This window comes from Serinus canaria (genome assembly GCF_022539315.1).
Source record: "Serinus canaria isolate serCan28SL12 chromosome 7 unlocalized genomic scaffold, serCan2020 HiC_scaffold_29, whole genome shotgun sequence".
Lineage (NCBI taxonomy): Eukaryota > Metazoa > Chordata > Aves > Passeriformes > Fringillidae > Serinus > Serinus canaria.
Genome location: NW_026108147.1, coordinates 3,138,341 through 3,164,246, shown reverse-complemented (window position 1 = coordinate 3,164,246; position 25,906 = coordinate 3,138,341). Strand labels below are relative to the sequence as shown.

General features: G+C 47.3%; 1 protein-coding gene across 11 annotated transcripts in view; it reads right to left on the bottom strand.

The window, feature by feature from the left end:
• The window catches only part of COL6A3 (collagen type VI alpha 3 chain), a 57,714-nt gene that overhangs the window by 9,593 nt on the left and 22,215 nt on the right, over nucleotides 1-25,906 (bottom strand). For 9 of the 11 annotated variants that reach the window (XM_018911828.3, XM_018911832.3, XM_009088196.4 and 6 more), the window contains 33 exons: nucleotides 24,093-24,659; nucleotides 20,774-21,394; nucleotides 19,050-19,649; nucleotides 17,879-18,481; nucleotides 16,884-17,486; nucleotides 14,902-15,248; nucleotides 14,349-14,427; nucleotides 13,853-13,998; nucleotides 12,558-12,650; nucleotides 12,104-12,157; nucleotides 11,108-11,179; nucleotides 10,194-10,220; nucleotides 10,031-10,075; nucleotides 9,870-9,923; nucleotides 9,652-9,714; nucleotides 9,186-9,251; nucleotides 8,445-8,498; nucleotides 7,682-7,717; nucleotides 7,130-7,192; nucleotides 6,787-6,849; nucleotides 6,045-6,107; nucleotides 5,535-5,597; nucleotides 5,298-5,348; nucleotides 5,139-5,174; nucleotides 4,979-5,041; nucleotides 4,781-4,843; nucleotides 4,112-4,144; nucleotides 3,983-4,019; nucleotides 3,860-3,871; nucleotides 3,226-3,719; nucleotides 2,563-2,662; nucleotides 1,377-2,075; nucleotides 228-336 (listed from right to left, as the gene is read on the bottom strand). In XM_018911828.3, coding sequence (XP_018767373.3) covers nucleotides 228-336; nucleotides 1,377-2,075; nucleotides 2,563-2,662; nucleotides 3,226-3,719; nucleotides 3,860-3,871; nucleotides 3,983-4,019; nucleotides 4,112-4,144; nucleotides 4,781-4,843; nucleotides 4,979-5,041; nucleotides 5,139-5,174; nucleotides 5,298-5,348; nucleotides 5,535-5,597; nucleotides 6,045-6,107; nucleotides 6,787-6,849; nucleotides 7,130-7,192; nucleotides 7,682-7,717; nucleotides 8,445-8,498; nucleotides 9,186-9,251; nucleotides 9,652-9,714; nucleotides 9,870-9,923; nucleotides 10,031-10,075; nucleotides 10,194-10,220; nucleotides 11,108-11,179; nucleotides 12,104-12,157; nucleotides 12,558-12,650; nucleotides 13,853-13,998; nucleotides 14,349-14,427; nucleotides 14,902-15,248; nucleotides 16,884-17,486; nucleotides 17,879-18,481; nucleotides 19,050-19,649; nucleotides 20,774-21,394; nucleotides 24,093-24,659 — 6,079 coding nt within the window. The remainder of the gene's footprint in view (nucleotides 1-227; nucleotides 337-1,376; nucleotides 2,076-2,562; nucleotides 2,663-3,225; nucleotides 3,720-3,859; nucleotides 3,872-3,982; nucleotides 4,020-4,111; nucleotides 4,145-4,780; nucleotides 4,844-4,978; nucleotides 5,042-5,138; nucleotides 5,175-5,297; nucleotides 5,349-5,534; nucleotides 5,598-6,044; nucleotides 6,108-6,786; nucleotides 6,850-7,129; nucleotides 7,193-7,681; nucleotides 7,718-8,444; nucleotides 8,499-9,185; nucleotides 9,252-9,651; nucleotides 9,715-9,869; nucleotides 9,924-10,030; nucleotides 10,076-10,193; nucleotides 10,221-11,107; nucleotides 11,180-12,103; nucleotides 12,158-12,557; nucleotides 12,651-13,852; nucleotides 13,999-14,348; nucleotides 14,428-14,901; nucleotides 15,249-16,883; nucleotides 17,487-17,878; nucleotides 18,482-19,049; nucleotides 19,650-20,773; nucleotides 21,395-24,092; nucleotides 24,660-25,906) is intronic. The other 2 variants (XM_018911829.3, XM_018911837.3) reach the window with 2 other exon arrangements.

Below are 25,906 nucleotides of genomic sequence, written 5' to 3'. Positions count from 1 at the left end.
ATACCTCCTTCATATTTTTATAAATATATAAATATGATATTTTCCCCAAATTTAAAATTATTCATCACCCTTCTCTATAAGATATCTCTCTTGCTCTTTTGACACAGCACTGGGGGGACCAGTAAAATTAATTGAAATATTATTAGAATTATATTAATTAAAAGATAATCCTGATTTTTGAAAGTGAAGTTGCTTTTTTCTTTCCTTTTCCCCAAAGCATTACTCACACTGCTTTCTGCCCGATGAGCACGGGGTGCTGGCCCTGGATTTGCTGACCATTCTGGAGCCACTCACACTGTTTCCTTATCTCTGGAGACAGGTAGAAAGCAAATTCACCTGGAGACAGAGAGAGACATTAAATAGTGGAGTTGAGGATGGTGGATACCCACCACCAACACATTACATTTATTTCTTCTTAATTAAAAAGAAAAAAAAAAAAAGGAAATAAGTTTCCTTTTCTTGCTTGATGTTTAGTTACTGAAAAATCCTGGCCTGGGAGATTTGTTATTGCAGTCTACAAACATGAGGCCCTTAACTACAAGAGGGCTGTTTGCCTGAGTCTGTCACTTATAAACACATTTCTTGTAACAGAGCACTTCCAACCACACAGGTAATCAAGAGTTAGAAATTTCCAGGACTGCTGTAAGCAGTCAATGGAAAAAGCAAACTGAGATAACCTAAACATTTATTTCCAGATGTTTGCTTTCTATTTAGTGCAAGGCATTCCTGAATCTGTGGTATATCAGGCCATTAATCTGGTTTTCAGGAATTTTTGCTAAAAACTAGATTTCCTAAAAGACATCTACTTCTTATCCTTGCTGGAGGGGTTTGTTTAGGATCTGTGGCAGCTGGAGGTCCAGCCTGGGTTCTCTAGCTAAGCTGAGATGTAGATTTTCAGGGCACAGTCAGCACATCCCAAATACAGCAGGTTTATTTATCACAGTACAAAGGGATAAACAAAAGCTTTATTTATCCCTGAGCAAAGAATCCTGTACATCTGGTCCTTAAATCTGCATAGAGTGACTCCAGATCTCAGCCTGAGCCAGCCAAGGGCCTGCTGGACATGATGTTTATGCTGAAATTGCAAAGAAAGATCTGCTGGGTGTTGAAGGAGCTCCAAGGAAGTGCTGCAAAGGGCCTCAGCAGGACCTGTGTGAGTGGCAAGCCAGGTGGGATGAGATCAGAATCCACAGGTGAGCCCATGGAGACCAAGGCAGAGCACACTGAAGTGCAAACTCTACTTGGTGGATCAACATGGAAGGGGATGGGGAGGCCAAAGTGAACAAAACCAGACATACTCAGCTAGGTAAAGTAACCTCTCAGAGGCCATGTGTTGCCCCTTCCATGACACATGGGCTGCAGGATGTTGCACTTACTTCTGATAAAGGATGGCAGCAGTGTCCCAAAACGCAGCAAGGGCTCTTCATGGAGCTCTCCTGGTTTATCAACCAGCTTGAAGAACACGTCGTTGGGCTCGCTGGCAAGGCTGTAGATGTTCTTGGCATTCACCTTCCTGCCAATGCCCAAGACAACAAAGAAGTACCCTTTGCATTTTGCACTGATGACAGCCCTCTGCAGGTGCTCAAGTTCTTTTTTGTTCACTTTTCCAGTCATCATCAGAACGATGACTTTTAGATCCCGAGGGCTTGGCGCGCTTTCGAAGACATGAGCGATTGTGTGTTCGATTGCACTTCCCAGAGCCCTCGTGCCATGGAGCTGGGTCATTTGGTTGTGGAGATAATTAATGATCTTCTCTTTGGATGCATAATCAGTGAGTGAGAACTCAGTTTTCACTGGTGGGAAGCTTGAGTTGGTTTCATGTTCGTAAGGAGCTTGCTGGAGAACGGCCACTCTGGCGTGGTGCTGGGATACTTTTGGCTCTGAGCTGATCTCCAGGTTGGTTACAATGTGGGAAATGTACTTCCTCATCTCGCTGAACTGCAGGGGGGTGGTGGACTCGGAGCTGTCCAGGATGAAGGCTATGTCCGTGTCCACGTCAGTGGGGGCTGCCCTTCTGTCTCGGAAGGCAGGTCTCTGGCCAGTTCCAGCACAGCTGGGATGGGGGTCACACACATCTGGGGAAGAAACACAGGGGGTTTCACCTGCAGGACCCAAACACAACCCTCCCTCATCCCTGTAAACATCTCTTATGTCACATGAAATACCATCAAGCCATGGACATTCACTGGTCCATTGATACCAAAGTAATTTCATCCCACAACACATTCAGTCATGTGTTCAGTATTTTTTATGTGCTCCTTTGTCCAAGGGGATCCCTGAAGCACTCTGTCATAAGTGGCAGAAGGCCATCTTTTAGAGAACTTAGCTATCAGTATTTGGGCTGTAAAAGTGGCAACCAGACAAAAAAGGAGCTTCTCTTCACAAAGCAGAGAACGCCCAGCAAACCTCATTCACAATGCCAATGTTTTCTGCTCAACCCAGGAATCCCTTGTATCCATCAACAGAAGGGCCGACTCCCAAGTTGGGCTTTCCTTTTTACAACTGACTGCTGCGTGGCCAGAAGGGTTTGGAACTGTCTAGAGGAGAAATTGGATGCTTTACCCAAACAAATGTGACAAGTCAAAAGCCTCTGGATGGTTTGATTCAGCTGTCCGCCGCTGGTTGGAAGAACAATGGCGTGACCAACCGCTGTGTTGTTGATCTGGTGAGATGGAAACAGAAACACACAGAGTCAGTAATGCTGCCTTCTGCTCCTCTCAGCTCAGGGGAGGGCAGGGCACCCCACAACTCTGAGGAATTCTCTGCTCAGCACAATGCTCTTGGTGATCCCTTTTGGAGGAGCCTCATGTCCCCGATGTCAGTTTAGAGTCACAAACTTCAAGAAAAGAGACCACTTGAACCAGTGCTCAGTGAGTTTATCTGGGGCTTTTTTGTGCCTTTTAATCTCTGTCTGTCCACTCTCCCTCTGCCAACAAAGCTAATGAACTCCCACCTTCCCACCCTTTGCCTTTCTGTCAGACCTTTCCTTCTGTTTCATCCCACATTTGGCACCCTGGAGCCATGGCCTGGGAAAAGAGTAGTCTCACTAGCATTTCCCAGCATGTGCTGTGGGGATTACAAAATTAGCATTTCCCTCCTAATAGATGGATGAGTTTGGCCAGCCTTCCACATTTGAGAAGCCTTTGAAAGCCAAGCATTGCTTGTGGCATCCAACACCATGAAATCAGACAGATGAGCAGAAAATAAAGGGTGAAGGACCCCAACCTCCAGAGCTCTGGCAAGCACTGCATCCTGCCTGCTGGTGAGGAACACCGGCACAACCCCGGCGTCGTAGAGCTTCAGCACAGCATCGTTGAGCTGCGGGGACGCCCTGGTGTCCCCGTTGCTGAAGAAGACAGCCACCTTCCTCATCAGGAAGCCACTGCGGGCACGCTTGAAGGTGTTCCTGGCCACGAAGGACATGGCGGTCTCCAGGCTGCGTGGCTTCGTGGTCAGCGTTGCCTGGAAGTTTTGGATCTGCTGCAGGAGGCTGGATTTCTTCCTGGCGTCAGCAAAGCGGATCTCGGTGGTGACCTCGTTGTTGTAGGTGACCAGGGCCACCCGTGCCCCACGGGGACAGTTGCTCTCGGCGATGGTCAAGTTGTTGACCACTCTGAGCACGGTTTGCTTCATCCTGTTGAAAACCTCCCTCACGACGCCCGAGGAGGTGTCAATAGCAAAGGCCAGCTCGGTTGGGTAGACAGGGCACTCCTTGGGACCTGTTGGGAATGGGCATCAGGAACAAGTCATGCCTCAAGCAGCTGTCAGGATTCAAGGACTGTGTCCTCAGTAAATCCTTCATATGTGGGGAGAGCAACAGGCAGCCACCCTGGGGTTTAAAGGACTGAATGAGACTTACCATAGCAGCAAGCTGTGGGAAAGATGGACAGGACAAAACAGCTTGGTCAGTGCCATTCTCGTAACATGATGGGCAAATAAGGGTAGAGAGGGGGGCTTAGCAAAGCACTGAGGAGGTACTCACGGCATTTGTCTTTGATGTTCTGCACCAGCGCACATTGCTTTAGGAAATAAAGAAAGGGGGGGAGAGAAATAAGTCCCACAGCCAACCCAGGGGTGTTCCAAAACAAGAGAGAAATTGTGCCACACTTACATCTCTGGATTCTCCTTTCTCGCCTTTAAGGCCCTGTTTCAAAGAATTAGAGAAGTTGAGTGCAAAGTGTATCTCCAGGGTGCCTTATGAAACCTGTCAGAATTAACTCCTGAACCATGGGTCATGCAGGAGCCAAGGGAAAATCTGCCTGTTTTCAGCTGTGTTTCCAGAAACAGAGTGCAGGGCTCTTCTGTGTGAGGAATAAACCTAGCTGAGGCCAAACCCAAAAGGGAGGTTGGAACTGGATGGTCTTTAAGGTCCCTTCCAACCCAGACCATTCTATGAGTTATGATGCTCCAAGTTCACCTTGGCCTTTCTAGGGAGCCTTGTGCCAGCCAGAATTGGTCATGGCTCATATCCTGTGTGGGGTGGGGAATGATAAAGAGATGAGAATCTCCTAGAAGGAATTTTAAGGGGCATATTGCCATGGGGAATTCTTAATGCCTGCTAAGAGCATATCTCTTGACTTTCTCTTTTGGTTTGAGGGAGGGTAAATATTTGTCAGCAATAAACAGCTGCTTAAAAATTTATAGAGACACATCCAAGACAAATAAAGAGGGATTTCCCCAACTTGAAATCAGCAGGAGACAGTGATGGACATATTTTTCAACCCCTGGAACCCACAGGGACCATTACATGAAACCACTCAGCAATGCAATGAACACTTACAGATGGCCCAGGGTATCCAATCTCTCCTTTCTGACCGGGTGTCCCAGGTACTCCTGCATTTCCCTAGAAAGAGAGAGCAGAGAAGTCCCCTCCATGAACATCTACAAGAGGACTCCCAGGAGCACTTGGAGGGAAAGATGTGTCCATCTTTCAGGGCATTCATGCAGAAGGGAAAATTTGTACCATGGTCCAACTTACTCTGCGGCCTCTGTTTCCTTTGGGGCCAGGGCCTCCAGCAACACCACGGTCACCAGGTCCACCCTAGGAGTGGGAAAACCACAAAGAGCAGCTCTAAACCTGCACAAACCCATGGAAAATTGCTTGGAAAATAAATGCACAGCTCATGGGCTGCACCCACCTTTGGCCCTGCGTAACCTACGAAGCCACGTTCTCCCTGAAACAACAAAAAAGGTTAATTTGGATATGTTCAAGAAAATGCCCTCCTCCATCTGCACTGGAGGTCTTGGCTGCTTCCTTGTCCTTGTTGAGGAGGGGGGAATGCTGAGCATACACCTACCTTCCTGCCTTTAGGACCTGGGCCACCAATTCCATCTCGTCCATCATCACCCTGAAATTGGAAAGCCAGAGTCACTAATATGTAAATGATATGTGATATGTAAACAACTTAAACCCCACAGGTCCAGCAGCACTAATAGAAAGAACCCACTCAAGCCACAGGGCTTTGTGAAACTCTTAAATGTTCCCTGAAGTTCCTAAAGTGTCTTTAGAGGTGTGAAGGCATGGCCACACTCACCATCTCTCCTCGTGGGCCTGGCTGTCCATTCGGCCCTTTGGGTCCAGGGTTTCCAGGCTCACCCTAAAAAAGAGGAGCATCTGTTAAAGCATGTGCTGAAACTCCAGGCTACTCTGAGCCTTCCCCACCCCATCAACACTGGTTTCTTCTCACAGAGCAGTCTGCAGCCCTCCTTGTGGCAGAAAGGCATGACTGGACCTGCCCAGCCTGCAATGCTGCCATGTGCATGCTCTTTTGTGGGATCTTTGGTGATTTCAGGAAAGATAAACCTTCCCACATGGGCATTTCCTGAGAATCTGCCCAGGAAAGTTGATTTGGGAATCTCAGTTGCTCAGTTACTTTCTGTTCACTGAAATGGAAACCTAATGAGGCAATGAGCACAGAGCTGCTTCTGTCCACACTGTGCAAGCCCAAGACATTAATCTCATGTGTTTCTTTAAGCCCATGCAAAATCCATCAGCTTTTAAATGCAGCTTTAGTTGCTGGTGCCCAGTGCTCCTGAAGGCATACCTTCCTTCCCAGGGGACCAATCCTGCCACGATCTCCTGGGGGTCCTGGAGGTCCACTCCCAGCCTGGAATGGAAATGGGGTGAGGCATGTTGGCAACGTTCAAGGAAACTCGGGTGCCAGGAACTAGGGAACTGGATGGCCACAGAAATCATGTACTGACTGCTAGGGCTGGTGTCTCTCAAAACACCTCAGGAAATTCAGAAGTCTGCTTCATGTTTGGGAGGAGCTGGAGGTCCAGCTCAGTTCAATGCAAATGTCAGCAGCAATTTATATTGTCCCTAAGAGAACACTCACGGGAAAGCAGGAGAGGGAAAATCATGCTGGGGAAATGCAATGTGGCTTTATGTGAAGTGTGGCTGAAATACAGCAGGAGGGAGAAATAAATACATGGGGTGGCCCCTGCAGGCATGTGAGATGGTCATGCTCTGGCTTCAGAGGATGAAACATCACAGAGGTGCCCCACCAGTCACTCAGAGATCCTCTTTAACTAAAATTGCAATAATGGGCCAAACACTGAAGTCCTGACCCCTCTGTGGTTGCTTTTAGCTCTTTCTCTTCTGTGAATCTTGATCAAGGAGTCCTAAGCATAAGTTGAGAGGAGAATCATGCTGGAAGAGTGTGTTAGAAGAGACTGGAGCAGAGCTGGAGCCCTAGGAGAGGGGAATGTGAAGACACATTGGAATCTTATTAGTTGAACAACAGTACAGTTGGGCTAATATCTGGAAAGCAGCAGAAGGATTACCCTGGGTCCAGGGACTCCCTGCTCTCCTCTGATTCCTGGTGTGCCAACCTGGCCAGGGGGACCCTGTGTGGGAAGAAAAGAGAGGCTGTCAGCCCACGTGGGCAGAAACACACCAAGATCCAAGGGGAAGCAAACGCTGCAGTGTCTGAGGGATGCTTTGCAAACACATCACACCTTGGCTGGTGTGAACACGGTGGCAGGTGGGTGGCCAGGCCACAGCACACCCAAAAATACCCAAATCCCAACAGTCTTTGTGGGTGGGACTCTCTGGGGAAGTGGCTGTGATGAAGTAACACCCCAGCATCATGAGGCAAGGCCTTGCCTCTGCTGTGAACTCACTGACCTGTGGCCCTCGCATGCCTTGTTCTCCAGCTGGCCCAGGCTGACCAGGTGAGCCCTTGGTGCCCTGGAAGTATAAAACAGCACAGTGCAGGTTAGATGTGGTCAGCACCATGGGAAGGGAAAGGGGATCCACAGCTGCAAAAAGAGCAGGGAAGAACAGATTTTCAGTTGTGTTTTTTTCTTTGTTTTTGTTTTTTTTTCCCAAGATATGGTGATAGCAGATAATAGGCACAGTGTTGGTGGGGGCAATTTGCCTCCTGCAGTCAATGGCCATCAACCATCATGCCTTGGCCCTGTTACACTGCCCCAGCAGCACATGGGGACAAAACCTCTGACCAGGGAATGCTGTGGGACACAGGCAGGCACATGGACAGTTGGCTCTGCACCCAGTCCAGCAAGGAGCACACAGGGAGATGAGCCTGAGGAGGAGCTGGGAAATTTGGAGGAGAGAGGAGGCAGAGAGGAACAAGCAAAGCCTGCATGTGCCTTCTCTTGGCACTTCCCTCTGGGTGCTGAGGCTGCCTGGCCCATGGTATGTCCCAACACCACCTACCTTTACTCCTATGGGTCCCCTCCGTCCTGCCATGCCCTGCAGATGAAGGAACAATGAGGCTTGTTGATCCATTATGTAAGCACACCTTTCCCTATTGCTTTTAGATAAATGCTTCTTATAGTCCAAAAATTATATTTGGCTGTTTTAAACTCCTGGGGGGAAAGGGAGAGGGAAATCCACGTGGTCAGATCTCTTAAATCAGACTTGGGCATGTTTTTTCCCTCCTCACATCCCCCACATAGGTGAGCTGCTCCCTCATGCATGTCAGGTTTGTGTCACCATCCCTGGGACAGGAGTGACACACAGCAGGGAACACATCCCAGACATCCCAGCTCCAGCTTGGTTTTTGCCTTTCCAAATGCATATCATGGAATCACAGACTGGTTTGGATTGGAAGGGACCTTCAAGACCATCTAATTCCAACCTCCTGCCATGAGCAAGGACATCTTCCACCAGACCAGGTTGTTCCAAGCACCATCCAACCTGGTCTTATATATAAATCCTGTGTAACTCCACTGATCTGAGCACTGAGTTCTTTGCATGGGAATAAATTTGATTTTTGAAGTCTCTACAACAAGACAGGAAGCCATGAGGCATTTTCCTTTGGAGATTTTTTTTTTCTTATTTTTGGGGTGGCTTGTTGGGTTTTGAAGTTGAATTCCTGATGTTTGTGAAACAAAATACATGGAAAGGAAGGAGGGGAAAAGTTATGGTCAATCTAAGCTTGGGCCTTGCTGACTGGAGGTCTGGCAACTCAACTCACCCTCCTCCCCACTTCACCGTCTTGGCCCTCTGGCCCTGCTGGTCCAGGATCTCCCTAAGGGAAAAACAAAACTCAAGTGAGAGCCCTGAGATGAGCAGGCACTGAGAAAATACATTCAGTTCTCTAAAAATGGCTCTTTTCATGCTTTCACACAAGTTAATAGTCCTGCCTTTATTAGGAATCCTTCTAACAACTCACAGAGACTTTCCATCAAGTTTCTGGGCCAGCAGAAATCAACATTACTATTCTTTGGGAAATGCCTTCTGACAAATTAGGATGCATTTTTAATTGTGAGCTGATGTGAAAACAGATGGGTTTTGAAATTTTCCAAGGAGTGTGTGGGGGTTTTTTCCTTGCAGAGGTTTCAGGTGAATCAGGAGGTTTAGATTTGGTGTAATCTAATCAATTCTCTGTTTTTACATATGACCCATGAGAACATACAAAAGTAATTTCCAAGTTCTTTTCAGAGACAATATCCCAAAAAGGCATTGTAAAATGATAATAAAAAAAATTTAAAAGGTGCTTTTTTGACAAAACATCTTCTAAACTGACATCTTCCCAGAGAAAGTTTTGGTTGCAAAGCAACAACATTTTCTAGTGGAAAACAATATTCCATCTAACAAGGCATGATGACTTTAAGGAACTTGCATCTTTTTGGCAGCATCCTTTTTTCTCCCTTTATCTGGCCCATTTTGTTGTAAAAACCAAAAAAACCAACACAAGACAACAAAGAAATTTTACCATTGGTCCAATTTCACCCTTTTGTCCTCTGGGGCCCCGTTGAGTATTATCAGCTCCTGAATCTCCCTGAAAGCAACAGAGCAATGAGAAACATCTGTGTAAGTGGGACATGAAAATCAAATCTCATAAACTGAGAGGGTTCTCAGCTAGAGCTGAGAACCAACTCTTCTTTTTTTTCCTTTTTTGACTGAAATAGATGAATTATTGCTGGTGTATTCAGACAGACACATCTTTTCAACTAAGAAATAATACTGAAGAAGACGAGGAAGGTGAATTTTAATATGGTGAAGCAGTGATTGATGGGTTGGTACCACGTGGTACCCACGTGTCACCTCTGAGTCCTTGCTCTGTCATGGGACCTGCCACTGTCAAACAGCCTTTAATAAGTCAGAGCCACCCTCTCTGATGACCCCAGGATCAGTGGGAAGTGGGTGGAAAATCGAGAAGAAGCCTTAGCAGGATTTACCGGATCTCCACGGAGCCCACGGTCGCCTCGTTCCCCTCGTTCTCCCTTGACTCCCTTATCTCCCTGTGGGAAGAGATGGAGAGTTAGGAAGAGCAGCTCTTGCTTGTTGAGAGCATCTCTGCCCAGCCCTCAGCCCATGATGGCTTTGCACCCTCCCCTGGCTCAAATCCACCTCTACACCATCATTTAGCCCCACTGTAAATGGGATTGAAGCCTACCCTCCTGCCAGAATATCCCTTCTCTCCAGAGGAGCCAGGCAAACCCTTGTCTCCCTAAAAAAAAGAAAAAGATTTTAGAATATTTGCCACTTCCAAGGTGCTTTTTAGACGCTTGACTGAAGCACCAAGTCAGTAAGAGAAAAACAATTAAAATTACTGACCTCTTCTCCATCAATGCCATCCAGACCCATTTCTCCCAGTTCACCCTGTGGAAGGGAGGCAAGGGGCAAATGCTCACTGAGAGGAAGGGGGGAAGGGGAAGGGGGATACTGATGTGCCACACACTCATGCTCACTGCTGTGGCATGAGGAAATAGCTCCCTACCTTCTCTCCTGGGAATCCCCGAGAACCCTAAGGAGATAAAAAAGAGAGTTACTCCACTTTTGTCCAGCTCACTGCCAGAGAAAGCAGTGGAGAAGGAGGGCTGGGCTTGGTGGCAGACCCAGAGCCATCATCAGGACAGGACTTTCCCTAATTTCTCTTATGTCAATGTTTGTCTTCAGCTGCCTCCCCAACACTAGTGACAAGATAAAATATGTGGGGCATGGGGGTTAATCCAGCTGATCCAATGAAATATGTCACAACTCTTCCTTCCCTGACTTTTGTTTCTCCCTAGACTCATTTTTATGTTAATCCAGAGCCAGTCTAGTGCTTTTGTCCAAGGCTGAACAGATTTTTAATGAGACTCAGTATCTCAGCTAATGGGCTTGGTTCATGCATTCCTCTTCTCCCTGCCAGAGGATCATGTTGTCAGAGCAAATGGTAGGAAACATCCCCTTAATTTCACTACTTCCCATAAACATTATATGTTTCACCACCTTTTCTGGCTTGGGGTGCAGCTGCTGTCCTGGACCATTAGCTCAAGGTTCCTCTTTAAAGCCTCAGCCATGGCTCAATTGTCTCCCTCTTACCCCAGCAGCAGAGTTCCACCCACTCACTGTCCCAGCCCTGTGCCAAGACACGCACATCCAGCTCTTCCCAAATCTTTCCCCCAGAGCCAGACTGCAGAAGATAGATCATCCTTGTCTGTGGATTGAGCCTGGGTCTCTTTTTGTTCTTCATAGCAACACCAAAGCCACAACAGCCTCTGAAAGCCCTGGTGCCTGGCCAGGTGGACACAACCACTCAAGGGCATGTGGCAGAGGTTGTGTGACCTACTGAAGCAGAGGAGTTACCCCTGGGGGACTCCCAGCCCCTGGACTCTGGGTCTGCTCTGAGCAGGCTTGTTCCACACGTACCTTTGTTCCTCTGTGCCCGGGGCATCCCTGGAAACCTTGTGTCCCATTCACACCCGGTGGTCCACGCTCCCCCTGGTGCATAGAGGGGGAAAAAACAGCAGTCAGGAGTTGCCTGTTAAGCCTGTTTCTGTGGCTACCTGTCACAGGAGGTGGCTTGGAGTCACAGGAGCAACAGGTTTTGCCTGGCCACCCCATCATCTCTTGCCCACAACATTCCTCATGTAGAGACCAACTGCATCATCAAGAGAGAAACATCCTTCCCAGCCCCTCAGCTGTGAAAGAGCTTTGTGAAACTTCTTTTTCAAAATCAGAATGACAAGATGAAGCCCTCAGAGCTGTGCACAGATGTCTAATCCCATCCTGACCCTCAAGCCCCAGGAAGCCATTGCCTGGCATGTGATGTCTCACAGCAGCCTTTGGCACCTGCCTGTGCTGTTGGAAAAGCCATGAGCACCGTCAGCCCCTTGGCCTCAGCTTCAGCCCTTGGGAGTGATGCATGGAGGGATGTTTATTCCAGGGCTGACGTGGGATTCATGCAGAGTTTGGATGAAGAGTGCTAGTAAGAGTTCATGGGATTCACGTTGCCTGCCGTGTGAGGGATAGGAACATCACTCTTGGTTCCACTTTTGGACTAACTCAAATCTTTCAGCTGCAGGAGGTGTGGATAACTTTGGCATAGACTGAAGATTTTATGAAGTTGAGGATTTTATTTGCCTTGGGGAATAGCAGAGAGATGGGTCAAATAATCAAATAATGGGAGTTATTCCCCCATCATCCTTCTCCAGCTCTCAAGAATCCCTATTGATGTTCTCTCAGGAGAAGCTGGGACCAGCAACCCAGCATGTCAGGTGTGGGAAACCCAGAGTTCTGCTGTCTCTTCTAAGCCAAATCCACATTCCCAGAAGGAAAAAAGTTTGAAGGCTTTTCATTTAGTGGAAATCTCTCCAAACACTTGACTATGGTGTGGTTCCCACTGGAACAGGGGCAGTCACTCACCGGTCCTCCTTCATCACCAGGGTAGCCTCCGTAGCCAAGATCCCCTGTGACACCCTAGAGGACAACAAAAAAAAAATTGTGAATTTCCTTCATAGTTCTGTGATTGATATTCAAGGTTTCCCTAGATAAGCACAAAGCAGCTGCTTGGCCATATGTGCTAATGAGAGATATCATCTCCTTTTGATGTCCTTAAATTGTTTCACAGCACGTTTCACCTGTCTTTCCAGACATTTATCCCTGCCCTCTTGGATGTTTTGCAGCACTGAGACTGTGGAGAAAGGGAAGAAGAGCAGCCCTCAATTGCTCTGCATGTCCCAGGGTCAGTTTTCAAATGGGGGGAGAGTAAAGGGAGCTGATCTCCCCATTAACACCACCCACTGCAACAACATGACCTGCACATCACCACCAGGTTCCTGTGCACAGGGACCCTTCATCCCCAGATGAAGTGACCTACCTTTGGTCCTATAGGGCCTGGCACACCTCTGTCCCCTCTCTGCCCTGAGCACTTGCAGGGGACCTTGCAGCACGTCCTCTCTGCGATGTTATCCTGCAGGAAAAATTGGAAGTGAAAGCATTAGAAACCTGCCAGAGCCCCCACACCTGATTTTGGACACCAGAGGGAACAGTTTAAACAGAAACTGCATGGGGCAGGAGTGCATGTTGAGTGCATGTAATAGGACACCAGTCCCCAGAGTTGTGCCTGTCACTGAAGAGAGAAATCCCATCTCCAAAGGAAAAAATCCAGGCTGTGGAGCAGGCCATGAGAAAGTTACTGCAGTGAGCAGCTCACCAACAACCCACAGGCTGAGAACAGTTTGCAAGCACACAGTAAAGGAGAAAAATAAAAGGTTAAAAAGGATGATATGGACTCAGAGAAACCACAGCTTGGTTTTACATCATTCAACAGAAAAAAGAGGGGAAAAATCACTTTCTTTGCCAAGTACATTGCTGGCTGCAAACGTTTCCTGCCAGCTTTGCACATTTACATTTTGGAAGGATTTTTCTAGGCTGAACTACCTGGGGAGGGGCTGAGGACCAACTCTTATCTCAAAACCCAAGGCTCACTCACAAGTGGCTGCACTTTGATTTGTGGGGAAGGGCCCAGCAAGGTTACCACAGGGACCAGTGGTTAAGCCCAATCTTATTAAATCTATTGGAAAAGGAGCTCAATCGTGCTGGTAGCAGCTGAGGAGTTGGGAGGAGCTGGACATACTGAGGCTGACAGCAAATTAACTCAACACTTGAGAGGGACTATGCATTGGGAAACAAGTAAACCTATGAAGAAGAAAGAATCATGGAATGGGTTAGGTTGGAAGGGACTTAAAGAGTTGTAAAAGCATGTCTAAAATGCAGGCAGTGCATGAGATCAGGGAAAGAAACCTCGAAAGCAATGCTCCTACAAGAGGTTTAGCACTGACAGGGCATTACTGTAAGGCTAAAAAAACCAAGAGAGTAAACACAGGCAGAGGGCGGGTTTTTGGCACTGCAGCTTTTGATGGCATCTTATCCCATCCCATTTGACCTAAAGCCTTGGCCAGAGTAGGGTTTCTTCAGGAGTGGGAAGAGACTGTGATCTGCTCTGAACTTTGTTTGCTGTGGCATCTGTGAAAGGAGCTGACATGAGGCAGGGAGGGGAGAGGAGCAGAGCCAAGAGGGTGTAATCCAGCCACGGCTCAGCCCTGCAGGACATCCACCCGTGGGCTTTCCTCCAGCATTACAAGGCAGCACTGCCTGTGCCAAGTCACTTACAAGCTGCTCTGCCAGCTCGAAATCCAAGTCCAGCAGATTAACTCTGAGTGGTCTGTTGTAGGTAAAGCCACGGCCAAACTCCAGCTGCATCACTCTGTCAAAGTTGGTCACTCGGTCCAGCCCCACGAAGATGAGAGCGTTGACTCCTGGCAGGGAGAAGCAGAAGGGGCTTTGTGATGGGGAAAGGTGCTAACCATGTGTTATCCCTCTCCTCTGAGATAACACATGGTTATCCACATCTTTGATTGCAAACAGAGCCTTTTCGATAGAGAACAAGCATCTTCAGACACATCCAGTGTAAGGTGCCCACTTGCTCAGGTGGCTGCAGGCAGCTAAAACATCACAGGAAGGCAGTGAAGAACAGCAAGTGCATGCAGAACTCACAAAATCCTTAGCTCTTACTATCAAAAGCAGATGAATTTAGGAGAAGTGGTGGTAAAATGGGCTACGTCTTAACATGGACTATAATCACTGCCTGGAAGAGCAAAAAAATTACCTTCTGAGTGTAAAGTAGAGGAAGCATCCTCCAGCTGATTTATTGGCTCATCTACACCATCAGTAAAATGGATTATGACCTGGGAGAGAAACAAGTTTCTGTCAGGAACCTGAATACTTCAGGTGTGAAAAACATGCAGTGTGCAACCTGGAGAGCCTTTTTCCAATGCTTCATCTGAGAAGGTGAGGGGACGTCTACACCTTTTCCAGGCCATGCAGCTCTGCATTCCTGTGCCAGGTTCCTGTACCTTCCTGTTCCTGTACATCATGCAGGTGTTGCTAGAGCACAACACAGGAAATATCTGGAGAGCAATAATTTGCAGCTAAGCAGTGATTGTGGGAATGCTCATCAATTGTCAGGACCTTGACAATGCAGGGAGAGTGCTGCAAACAAGTAGGGTTTAAGTGACTAAATTTATGGTTAATAAATTCAATTCATTAAATTAATTTTTTAAAAAATATGATAGGAATTTAGAGTTTCTTTACCAACTAAAGGACACCAGAAGCTGGCTTTGCTGGCCAGTACCACCCCAGAGGTCTTGGCCCTGACTCACCTTGGTGCTGCCAGCAGGTGAGGACCGGAATTTGCTCAGGTAGGACCTCAGTGTGTCTGCCCTGAGGTAGTAGGGCCCGCGGGTCCTCATGTCCAGGAACCTCTCCAAGAGCTCGGGCTGGTACTCAGAGAAGTCCAGCCCCTCCACGGGTCCCCCCTGGGCCTGGGCCATGATGGCCACCCTGACATTGGGTGCCTGGTTGCCAGTGCAGCTGATCTTCTGCATCTGTGTTATCCTGTTCAGCACGGACTCCACTCTCGACTCCAGGCCTCGCTGGGAACTGAAGATGTTCTGACCGGGCCTAACATCACTGACATCAAATCCAATTATCACCTCTAAGTCACAGTCTGAGCGGGAAAGAAAGAGAGAAGAGCATCATGGAGCAATGCAGTTATTAGATTTCAATTTCTAATTACTCTTTTAGCAGTTAATGAGGACACTGCCTCAAGAACTGACACCATTTGCTGCACAAGTGCCTTCTGTTTCCCTTCACCATAGCAGTGATAACCTGGGAAAACTTACATTTTATTAATTTTCTTTTTTTAATTTTAGCACTGGGACGAGCTGCCTAAACCAAGTCCAAGAGAAATTTGCATTTTTATCAGGCAGCTAAGCCTGCTACTCTCTCTCTCCAGCCCATGGAAACCTGTTAGTACTTGTACAGTGTGCACCTCCTGCCTGTGCTGGAAGTGACACTCAGAGAATCACAGGGAGATGTCTGGATTCTTTTTGGTATTAGCCTGGTTAATGTCTTAACCACACTTGGGATAAGTTAATACCACCAGTGGTTTGCTTTTCCCAGCACTCAGTTTTTCTTCTCAGCTGGAGTGCTGCTCAGCTCAGGGCTGTTGTGCCTATCTTTCCTCTTCTCCAGAGATTTAGGAGACGCCTCTGCTTAGAGTCAGAGGGTTGAGCCATAATCAGCTGTGCTGGGAGTAGGACTGGCTGTAATGTAGTAAGTAAAACCAGCTGCTGGGAGCCTGATCCGACAGCAATACCAGCTCACTTACTCACCACAATTCCCCTGCTCGGCTTCTGAAGTAGCCAAATCATGGGATTGCTTGTTAAGGCAATTTTACCTTGAACTACAACCACTCGTGCCCTGATTTTCCCTCATATACCTGTATGAGATCAGGTGGGCATCCTGGATGATGTGGCAAGGGAAATTCTGTTTTTCCCCTCCATTGTCCAAAGGAGTTTCAAGAGAGCTGGACACAGGCTTTGGACAAGATCCTGGTGTGACAGCAGGGGAAATGGCTTCCCACTGTCAGAGGGCAGGGTTAGATGGGATATTGGGAAGAAATTCTTCCATGTCAGAGTGGGCAGGCCCTGGCAGTTGTTGCCCAGAGAAGCTGTGGCTGCCCCATCCCTGAAAGTGTTCAAGGCCAGGTTGGAATAATCTGGGATAGTGGAAGGTGTTTCATGGCAGGGAAGTTGGAACAAGATGGTATTTGGGGTGCCCTCCTACTTAAACTATACCGGAATTCTATGATTCTGTGATTTACAGCATACCATGCATGCCTGGATGGCCAAAAATTTCAATTATATTGTAGTAGGCACAGGGAGGGGAAACAAAGGGCATCACTTTTCATTTTGGCAAGAAGCAAGTTGGTCTGTCACAATGATGCTGGTATCATGTCCCTGTGAGAAAGTCCAAAGTGGGATTTAGACCAAAGGCTAAATGTGGTGGTAGGACACCAGTGACTTAGTGCCTGGCTGTCACATCTGAAATGAGTTCTACCACGGTGGTACCTCTGTGGTGATGTTACTCCAGCCATTCACAGGCTGAAGGCCATAGGCAGGCAGCTCTTGTACCAAAAGTTTGAAGCCTCCACCAGACTCCTGGAGAAGAAATGAGCCCATCCTGCACCTCAGGCCATAGAAAAGCACAACAGTCGACAGGCAAGTCCATCAAAACACACTGGACATTAAAAGCCACCCCTGAGAATGACCTGAGAACGTCATGAAGGGATTGTCCTTACCTCTTGTCACATCTGTTGTTCCTGGGCACAATCTTTCCTCCATGGCAGCTTCCAGCGTGACCAGGACCTGCTCATTCAGCTCTGACAGCTCCTGGGCTGTGGCTGCTCTGAAACTCATGGCGCTCTCACTGGCCAACAGGCTGACTTCCTTCAGGTCAATGTTCCTCACTCCAACTGCAAACACCTTGACGCCTTTCTGCGTGATTTCCAAGGAGGCCCTGGGCCCATCATCCGTAGACTTCCCACCCGTGACGATGAAGGCGATCTGGGGCACCCTCTGGTCAATCCTGCTGCCAGCCTCCTTCACAAAGTGCCTTTCCTGGATGTGCTTGATGGCCGCGCCGGTGTTCGCCACTCGCCCGCCTTTGTAGATGACTTTGTTGATAGCATCTAAAATCTGAGCTTTGGTGGAGTGGTCCTTGAGGAAAAACTCATCAGTGACATCCGAGTTGTACTGGGCCAGTCCTACCTGGATCGAGTCGCCATCCCTGTAAATGGCATCCACCACAGAGTAGACAAACTGGAGGACTTCTTGGAAGTTATCCCTCCCCAGATTGATGGAGCCATCCAGCAAAAACACAATGTCAGCCTGCTTTTTGCCTCCTGAAAAGATTACAAAGAAAACATAGTTGTTAGTAATTGTTTGGAGCATCTATAACATTTAAGCAGCTCAGGGATTTGTGAAGTAGCACTTTGCAAGTGAAATTTCTCTCTCCTTTCTACCATTTTAATTTCCTTAACCCTTGGCAGGATTTTACATCCATATAAGAAATTTTTTGTATAACACTTCATGATAGTCAGCTTCATCTCCTTTTAGAATATTAATTTAGATTTAATTATATTCTTTCCTAACTCAACAACTTCAAAGAGTTCTTTTAATCAATGAAACTAAAGGTTTGAGAATCAAAAGGTGTTATTACAGAATCATTTTCACTTTTTACAAATACCGTCTATACTCTGTTCAGAAAAGTCTCCAGGAGGAATAGCAGCCTTACCAGGTAGGGATGGTCCAGGTGAGTCTGTTGTAGGTATTGGGAGCTCATCTAGAATGTTCTGCACCCTCTTTTCTAAGGTTGAGAGTCCTGTAAAGTCCTGCACCACAAGCACGCGCCCAGGATCATTGGTAATGACCTGCAGCTGGTCCCTGTCCACATTCCTGGCTCCGACACCCAGAGGTTTGATGTTTGTGGAAGTGATCACTCTGGCAGGTCTGTCCACGTCATCCTGGGACCGGTCTCCAAGGATGACCACCAGGTGCTGGGGCACTCCATCTTCTATCCTGCTCCCCGCAGACTTGATGAAGTAGTTCTTCACCACGAAGTCCAGAGCTTTGCCAGCATTCAGGGGAGACCCACCTCTAAGCCTCAAGCGGCGGATGGCTTCCAGGACGGCATTTTTGGACTTGTGGGTCTTCAAGTAGAACTCAGGGAAGACACCATTGCTGAACTGCACCACCCCAATCCGCACTTTGTTCGGCCCCACTTCCAGCTGCTGGACAATCCTGCTGATGAAATCCCGAATATGAGCGAGCCCATCCGGCCGGACGCTGTCAGAGCTGTCAATGAGGAAGACTATGTCCTTTTCATCTCCAGAAACATCTGTGGGGAAGCGAGAAGAGAGGAAATTATTGTCGTGCTAAGGCTTTGCTCAAGCTTTGCTGGAGGATTTTTGTGTGATCTGCTGTCATGTGAGGTAGAAGCATGTGGAATATTTTGGCCAACTTTAGGCATGGTGCTACGGGGAGACTCTCCAAAAGGGCCCATGTGCCAGTGGGAATGTGTGTCTGCCTAGAATTTGAAGAATGTATTACTCACAGCCTTATCTGTTTCATTCATTAATACTATTCTATGGATTTGTCAATGTTTCCAGCTTTATTCTGCCCTGATTTATGCTTGTTTCCTAGAGAGCTGCTAAGTGGGAATAGAAAATAGTATACATTGTGTATTTGAATTGAAATTGACCCAAATAGGTGCCATGTTTAAAGCACTTGACTTGAAAATCAGAGGTTATAATGTATTTAGGTATTTGGGTAGAATTGCCATCTGTCTAAAGCTTTCCTTCTAAAATTGTACATGTTCTACAACTTTGGTTTTAACTAAGGAAAACCTTGACTTAAAGAGAAGGTCTTTTGTTTGAGTAGCAGCCCAGAGAGAGCCAGTGCCTTACCTATGGGGGGCTGCACATCTCCCAGCAGCCGCCTGATTTGGTCCACAGTCAGGGTTTCAATTGGAGTCAGCAGCTTCTGCTCGAGGCTGGGCAGCTCCTGAAAGCTGGAGACTTGGAATATATACTCAGGACTAAGGGAAATCTGTATCATCTCTTCAGTATCCACGTTCTTTGCTATCATCATAGGTGCCACCCCCACTTGCTTGACTTGGAGGGACGGGTACTCAAAGTCATCGTCGGACTTGCGGGAGGAGAGGATGACCAGGAACTGCGGGACGCCCTCCTCTATGCGGCTCCCGGAGGGCCGGGTGAAGATGGTCTTGGCCACAAACTCCAGGGCCTCCCCCACGTTCACCAGCTGGCCACCTTTGGACCGCAGCTGCCTCACGGCGTTCTGCACCTCGTCCTTGGTGGAGTGGGTGTTGAGCAGGAACTCCACGTGGGGGTGCTCGCTGAACTGCACCACCGAGATCCTGGTGGTGTCGATGCCCACGTCCAGGTTGTTCACGATCCTCCCGATGAGGTCGCGGACGAGGTAGAACTCCTGGGCGGCGTAGCGGGAGCCGTCAACCAGGAACACGATGTCCCTCTTCACGCCCGCTGCAGGAGAGAAGGCACTGGTCAGGAAGAAGCACCAGGAATTGCTTATGGAGAGCAGATAAGCTCATCATCTACACCACTGACCCATGCCTCTGGCCATGGGGATGGTACTCCTTGTTTCCCTGCCTGGGATAACTCCTGGGAGCCCCAGCAGGAAGCTCTGTGTTCAACCCAGAGACATGACCAGACTGCTAGGCACATCCCAGGGGGTGAAAGAACAGCAAATTCCAGAGCAAAGGAAGTGAGAGGGAGCAACGGGACACCTGGAACAGTAATTCCTTGTGAGATCTCCACCCGACAATATGTAGCCTGGTGGTAGTCCTTACTCAGGGCAGGCTGCTTTACATTCAGAACCACCCCTCGTTCTTTGGCTTTGCCCTCTAGGAAAGATTTTATCCTATTATTCTCTCAGCTTCTGCTTTTCCAGGATGATTTTTTGATTCCTAATGAGGTGTTTTCTGCAGTGGTTAATTCAGGTAATTCAGTGCCTGAATTATCGCAGAATATCACACTGATAAATGGGGATGGAGGAAAGTGGTCTGGCTTAGAAGTAAATGAACAGAGTAGGACAGTGAATTTCTAAGGCACTTCTCCAGGCTGGATACTCTTCATCCCAGGCATATGCTGGCTGGATTTCATTCCAAGGGAGACCAGAAATGTAAGATCTGATCCTTCTACTGATGCCTGCCTCTAATTTCCCTTTCCCCAGTAAATGAGGGAGGCAAAAGTAGGAAAAATCATCATGCCTTACATTTAGCAGAAAGCTGACCTTGATTTATAGTGGTCTAAAGGTGCCCCTGTAGCATCTAAATGACACAATTTCCATTCCAGAAGGAGCAGCATGGACTTAAAATCCATCCACTTAAGATTAAGGCGATAACATTCACTTTGTGGGTCTTCCATGTGGATAGAGCATGGACCACTTTGAGGGGCTGGGCTTAAAGGTGGCTCAGTTTAACTGCAGAGCTCCTGCCAACCCTGAGTGCACCAACAGGGAGGCCACGACAGACTTGGAGTCTTAGCCATGACCATCTTTGCTTTTCTCAGTTTGTGTTGCAGCCATGATGTTACTAAACATCATATTTTACCACTGGCTCTCGGTGCAGACACAAACATCTTCTCACCTGGGCTGGGTGATGTGAAAACCAGGTCAGGGGCAAGAGATTCTATCTCTTGCTTGGTCAGCCGGATGACTCTGTTGGAGACGACCTGCTGCACTGAGTCCAGCTGGCTGAAGTCGGGCACAGAGATAGCAAAATCTGGGAGGAAGGAAATGGTCTGCAACTCTGTGAGGTCGGCATTTCCGATCCCAATGCCAAAGGGCACTGTGCCACTCGTCTTCAGGACCACTGAGGGCCTCCTGACATCATCCTGGGACCGGTCAGCAGTCAGCAGGATCAGGAACTGCGGGACGCCCTCCGCTATCCTGCTGCCGCTTGACACCGTGAACACGTTCTTGATGAGATAGTCGAGGGCTGCCCCCGTGTTCAGAGGAGACCCTCCCATGAGCTTCAGCTGCTGGATGGCACTGATGAGATCTGCTTTGTCCTCGTGGGTGTCCAGCAGGAATTCGGGCTGTATGGTGTTGCTGTACTGTGCCACAGCCACGCGCACCTTGTCGCGGCCAATGTCCAGGCTCTCCACAACTCTTTGGACAAACGTCTTCAGGAGGGGGAAACCTCTTCTGACACCATCCGAGCCATCGATCAGAAACACCACATCCTTCTTCTCACCTCTCTCAACTACTGTTTGAGACAAGTAAGGGGAAGGGGGGGGAGAAGTGAGATTCTCTTTTGCAGTGGTTAATATTCTCCTCGTACATTGAACCGAAGGAGAACAAAGCTCGGGCAGGGGAAGGCGAGGTGTCAGGAAATGTGGTTCGGTTCCTTTGCCACTGGATGCAATCCCCGGTGAGGAGGCAGATGGGTGGAAGCTGTTGGAAACTGGAGTGCAGTGCATTCCATGCCTTACCCACCGAGTCATAGAATCATAGACCCACTGGAAATAGGGTGCCAAGGCACTTCTGGGTGCCATCTCCTACCTGAGGCTGGGAGAAGCCAACAGCTCCCAAGGGGCATGGGAAGGTGGCACGTGGCTTTGCAGTATGCAACAGGAGCCTGGGATCTTTTGTTCCCAAGAGACAATGAGTTTCTGGATGAAATGGCATACAGGGAGTGCTCACAGGGAGATGGTGAAGAGAGGGAGAGAAAAGCTTTCCTGAATTTAGAAAGAAATACTTCTGAAAAGAAATTAGGAAATTGCTGGAGAGGACATCCAGCTGAAAATGCTGAAATGTTCTTCTAAAATGCTAGAAACTGATCTCTGGTTTTTTTCTTTACTATCTTCAGGCAGGAAAAAACATGCTAATTGTGACCAAACTATTCTTCTCAAAAAAAAAAAATCAAACAAAAACCACAAAGAAACAAAAAAAAATCTCAAAATCAAAACCATGAAGTGTCAGAGATCAGAGAACTTTGACCTGTTATGCTATTGACCAACAGAATTGCAAAGCTTTGGCTTGGCCAAGCAGAAAACATCACTGCCTCTCAAACTCAACAACTGCTGGATGACATCCCAAAAAATACTGTTGGCTTGCTTAGAGCAAGGTCGAGTGGGACAAGCAGGGGCATGAAGAAAATATTAATTATCTACTTATGAATGCTTAGCCATATAAAGAGTTAACAAGGGCAGTTGAACTCTTAATGCAGACTTAGATCAAATTTATTTTTTAAGAGGATTGCTGGAAACCTGCATAGGAGAGGAATATTAATATAGGTGGGAAGAGGGAGCACACATTGCCTGGTATATCCCAGTTTCATATACTTCCTCTAAAGTTCAAGAACAATGGAAAAGTCCTATTAAAAATCCCCGAGTAGCAGATAAAGAAGAAAAAGAAGATAAAGATAAGATAAAATAAGAAGATCCAAAAAGATAAAGGAGAAAAAAAGTATGGTTGTTCCTTTGGAATGGATGTCTTTTAGCCAAGAATACTAGGAAAACCGGGTGGATGCTGCTGTCCCTGAGCACATAGCACAATTATTAATAGTCCTTGGTGGTCAAAGGAATTCCAAATGGTCTGGACAAGACAGAAATGGTTTTAAAAGGGAGGAGGGAACTCATGAGCACTGGTTGCACAAGTCTTGGTTGAGACAGAAGCTGCACAAATATGGGAAGGGTTATGAATCCTCATGGAAAGGATGGGGTAAGAGATGACCAGGGGATGCCATTGTCATGCTCTGGTCATTTGGAGCAGGCTGATGTTGGGGAGGCAAGAGTGAAAACGTAGAAGAAAACATACAACACCTGCAAGGAAGGATAGATGAGCTGGGTACACAGCTGGTACACGAGGACCAGGACAAGACCTACATGTCAGGCCTAAAGTAGATGAAAAGGCTGCCAGACAAAATTTGGGAGCAAGCTGACATCTGTGTCCTCCTCAGGCTGGAGGTGTAGAAGACTTCAGCTATGACTAGGGAGACAGAAGTGTGACGTGAAGGGAAAGTGCTGTCTGATAAAAGCAAGAGCACAGACTGGCTATGGAATCTGGGAAGTCTCCCCCAAAGGGTTCCCAGAACAGATTAGATCAATGTCATCTAGTTCTGGGCAAAAAGATCCTGCTGGTGACAAGGGCATGTAGCAGATGGCACCCTGAGATTCCTTCCAGCCCTAGTTCTTTTTTATGTTTCTATGATTCTAAGTCCATCTGCCCCTTTAGGGAGAGAAGAGATGGATGTTATTACACTTTTCCTTGTTTCCACCTCCTGTTGGGAGACGAGCCAATGCTCCAATTAGGGCTGCCTCAGGAAATCAAACAGCTGGACATTCATGATCTCCAGCACTGTGGTGTGAATTTGTTGTTGTGGCTGTGTAATTATTTTGAAGACCTTATAAAAATTATTCTTCAATTAATCCATCTCATCTACTGAGCTCACATGGTAACTGAGTCAAGAGCATCTGATTTATTGGTGTGTATGTAGAAAATGTAGAAACTGCCATCATATCTTGGAAGAGATAGCAGAGCAAGAGTGAATCCAGTGTGCTGGAATCCACTCCTCCAGAAAAGGGAAGATGGAAAGAGAAATTGAAACAAGCCAATATTTGCTTCTTTTAGCCCTTGCCCAGATTACACATCAATTAATGCAACATCTCTGAGGCAACAACGTCCTGTTATTTCAGGTTTGTCCCATGTTCTACACACTGGAAACAGCACCAGCTGCAGCTCTTGCAGCTGAATAAAGACGTTTTCCCCACTTATCATCAAAATATGGTTTGGCACTTAATGCTTTGCGGGATCAGAGTGTGAGCAGAGGAAACTCCAAGTACAACAGCAGTTTCTACACAATCATTTTTAACACCACCAGACCCAGATGCTCCAGTTATCAATTGAGCAGGGCATGTAAGTCATGTCTTTCAGCCTCTTGGAAACCCCGAGGCTCCCTGTACCTGTTGGCTGAAGCTGGACTGTTCTCAGCAGGTTGACTATGTTTGGCTGAAGCTCTGAAATCCGCTGGAGGGATTCGGCATTCAGAAGGAATTGAGGGGCGTAAACAATCCTTTCCAGCTCTACAGGGTCAGCATTTTTGGCTTTGATACCAAAAGTTACCACTCCAGCATGCTTCAGGACATCTGATGGCTCCTCCACATCATCAGTCGATCTCCCAGCAACAAGGAGGACCAAAAACTGAGGAACCCCTTCTTCGATCCTGCTTCCAGCTTCCTTCACAAACAGCCTCCTTATAGCCTCATCAAGTGCAGCTCCAATGTTCAGCTGCTTCCCAGTTTTAATCTTCATCCTTTTCACTTTGACAAGCATGTCTTGCTTCGATGAGTACTCGGCAAAGTCAAATTCAATTTGGATGGTGTCGCTGAACTGAGCTACGGCGACTCGTGTGGCGTCAGAACCCACGTTCAGGTCAGAAATGACTTTGTGTACAAAGTCCCGGACGGCAGGAAAGCTGCCCAAGAGGTTGGCTGAGCCATCAATCAGGAATAAAACATCCTTCTTGCTTTCTGGAATAAATTCACAAATGAAAAGAGGGGGGGAAAAAAAGAAATGAAAGCATTTTTCTTCTCATGTGCCATCCTAGAAAATTGTCTGCAAGTTAGCTGGGTTTCAATCTTTCAATATTCTCATTTACCAAAGTATTCAAAGTCTGCAGAACTATACAACATCTGAGGAAGAAGGGAAAGCAAGGACATGTCTATCCTAAGACTCAATAAGTTCGGGCACCAGACGGAAATATCACATATTGTATCACATCACATCACATCATGAATTGACTGGTTCAGTGAAGATTTAAGTCTAGCAATATGTTGACAATACAGACATGAAGTAAAGCAGCAGTGGAGAGTTGGTTGAGGGTTTTTTCCTATTTAAAGGCTCAGTAGACAACAAATAGACAGTTCATGCACATGTACACAAAGCATTTTCTGGATCTTCTCCCACTTGCATCTCAAGGAGCATCTAAATCCATAAAAGCCTTTCACCTGTTTCAATTTGATGTCCTTTTGATCTCATTGAATCCCCAAGGCAAACCCAAGCCTCTAGTACCTTCATATTAATCTTAATAGTCTCCTTTCCATACTGACCCATCCCAGTTGTTCCTATATCTTCCTGGGCACATAGCCTCAATAATGGAATTTGTGAGAAAATACCTGTTTAAAAAGGGTTAAACTTGCCAAAAACCTTTGGGTTTAATATTGGAGGATAACTCTGAATTTCTGGAGTCAAATCCAGCTTCTGTGACAGCCTGATGAAATCACTTTGACCAAGTGGTTCTGAGGATGGATTTGTCCACCTGTTCCTGGCTAGACCTCTGCTCCTGTGTGCTCTTTGGCATGATTTTAACCTTTCCTCTCCACTTCTTGTGGTCAAAATCTCATGCTCCCATTGCCTGATTTACTGCACATGATGCATTTACAGGTTGTGGCCCTATTATGGGAACAGCAAGGGAACATCAGAGCCAGTGACCGGTGGGCACAGACTCACTCAGGTCCTCCTTTGGTCCTGACCTACCAAAAGACTTAAAACTGTGTTTTCAAGGTGCGGTAGCAATGGATTGAACAAAATTAAGAGCTGCCAGTGTCAAGCCATGTATTCATAGAATCTAAGAATGGTTTGGTTTGGAAGGGACCTTAAAGGTCATCAAGTTAAGCACAGCCACAACCACTTTGATGACTGAGGGCTTGGACACGTGTCAAGGCGTACAGTGGAAACAAGAAATTCACTTAAACAAGATCAACTTCATGCAGTCAGC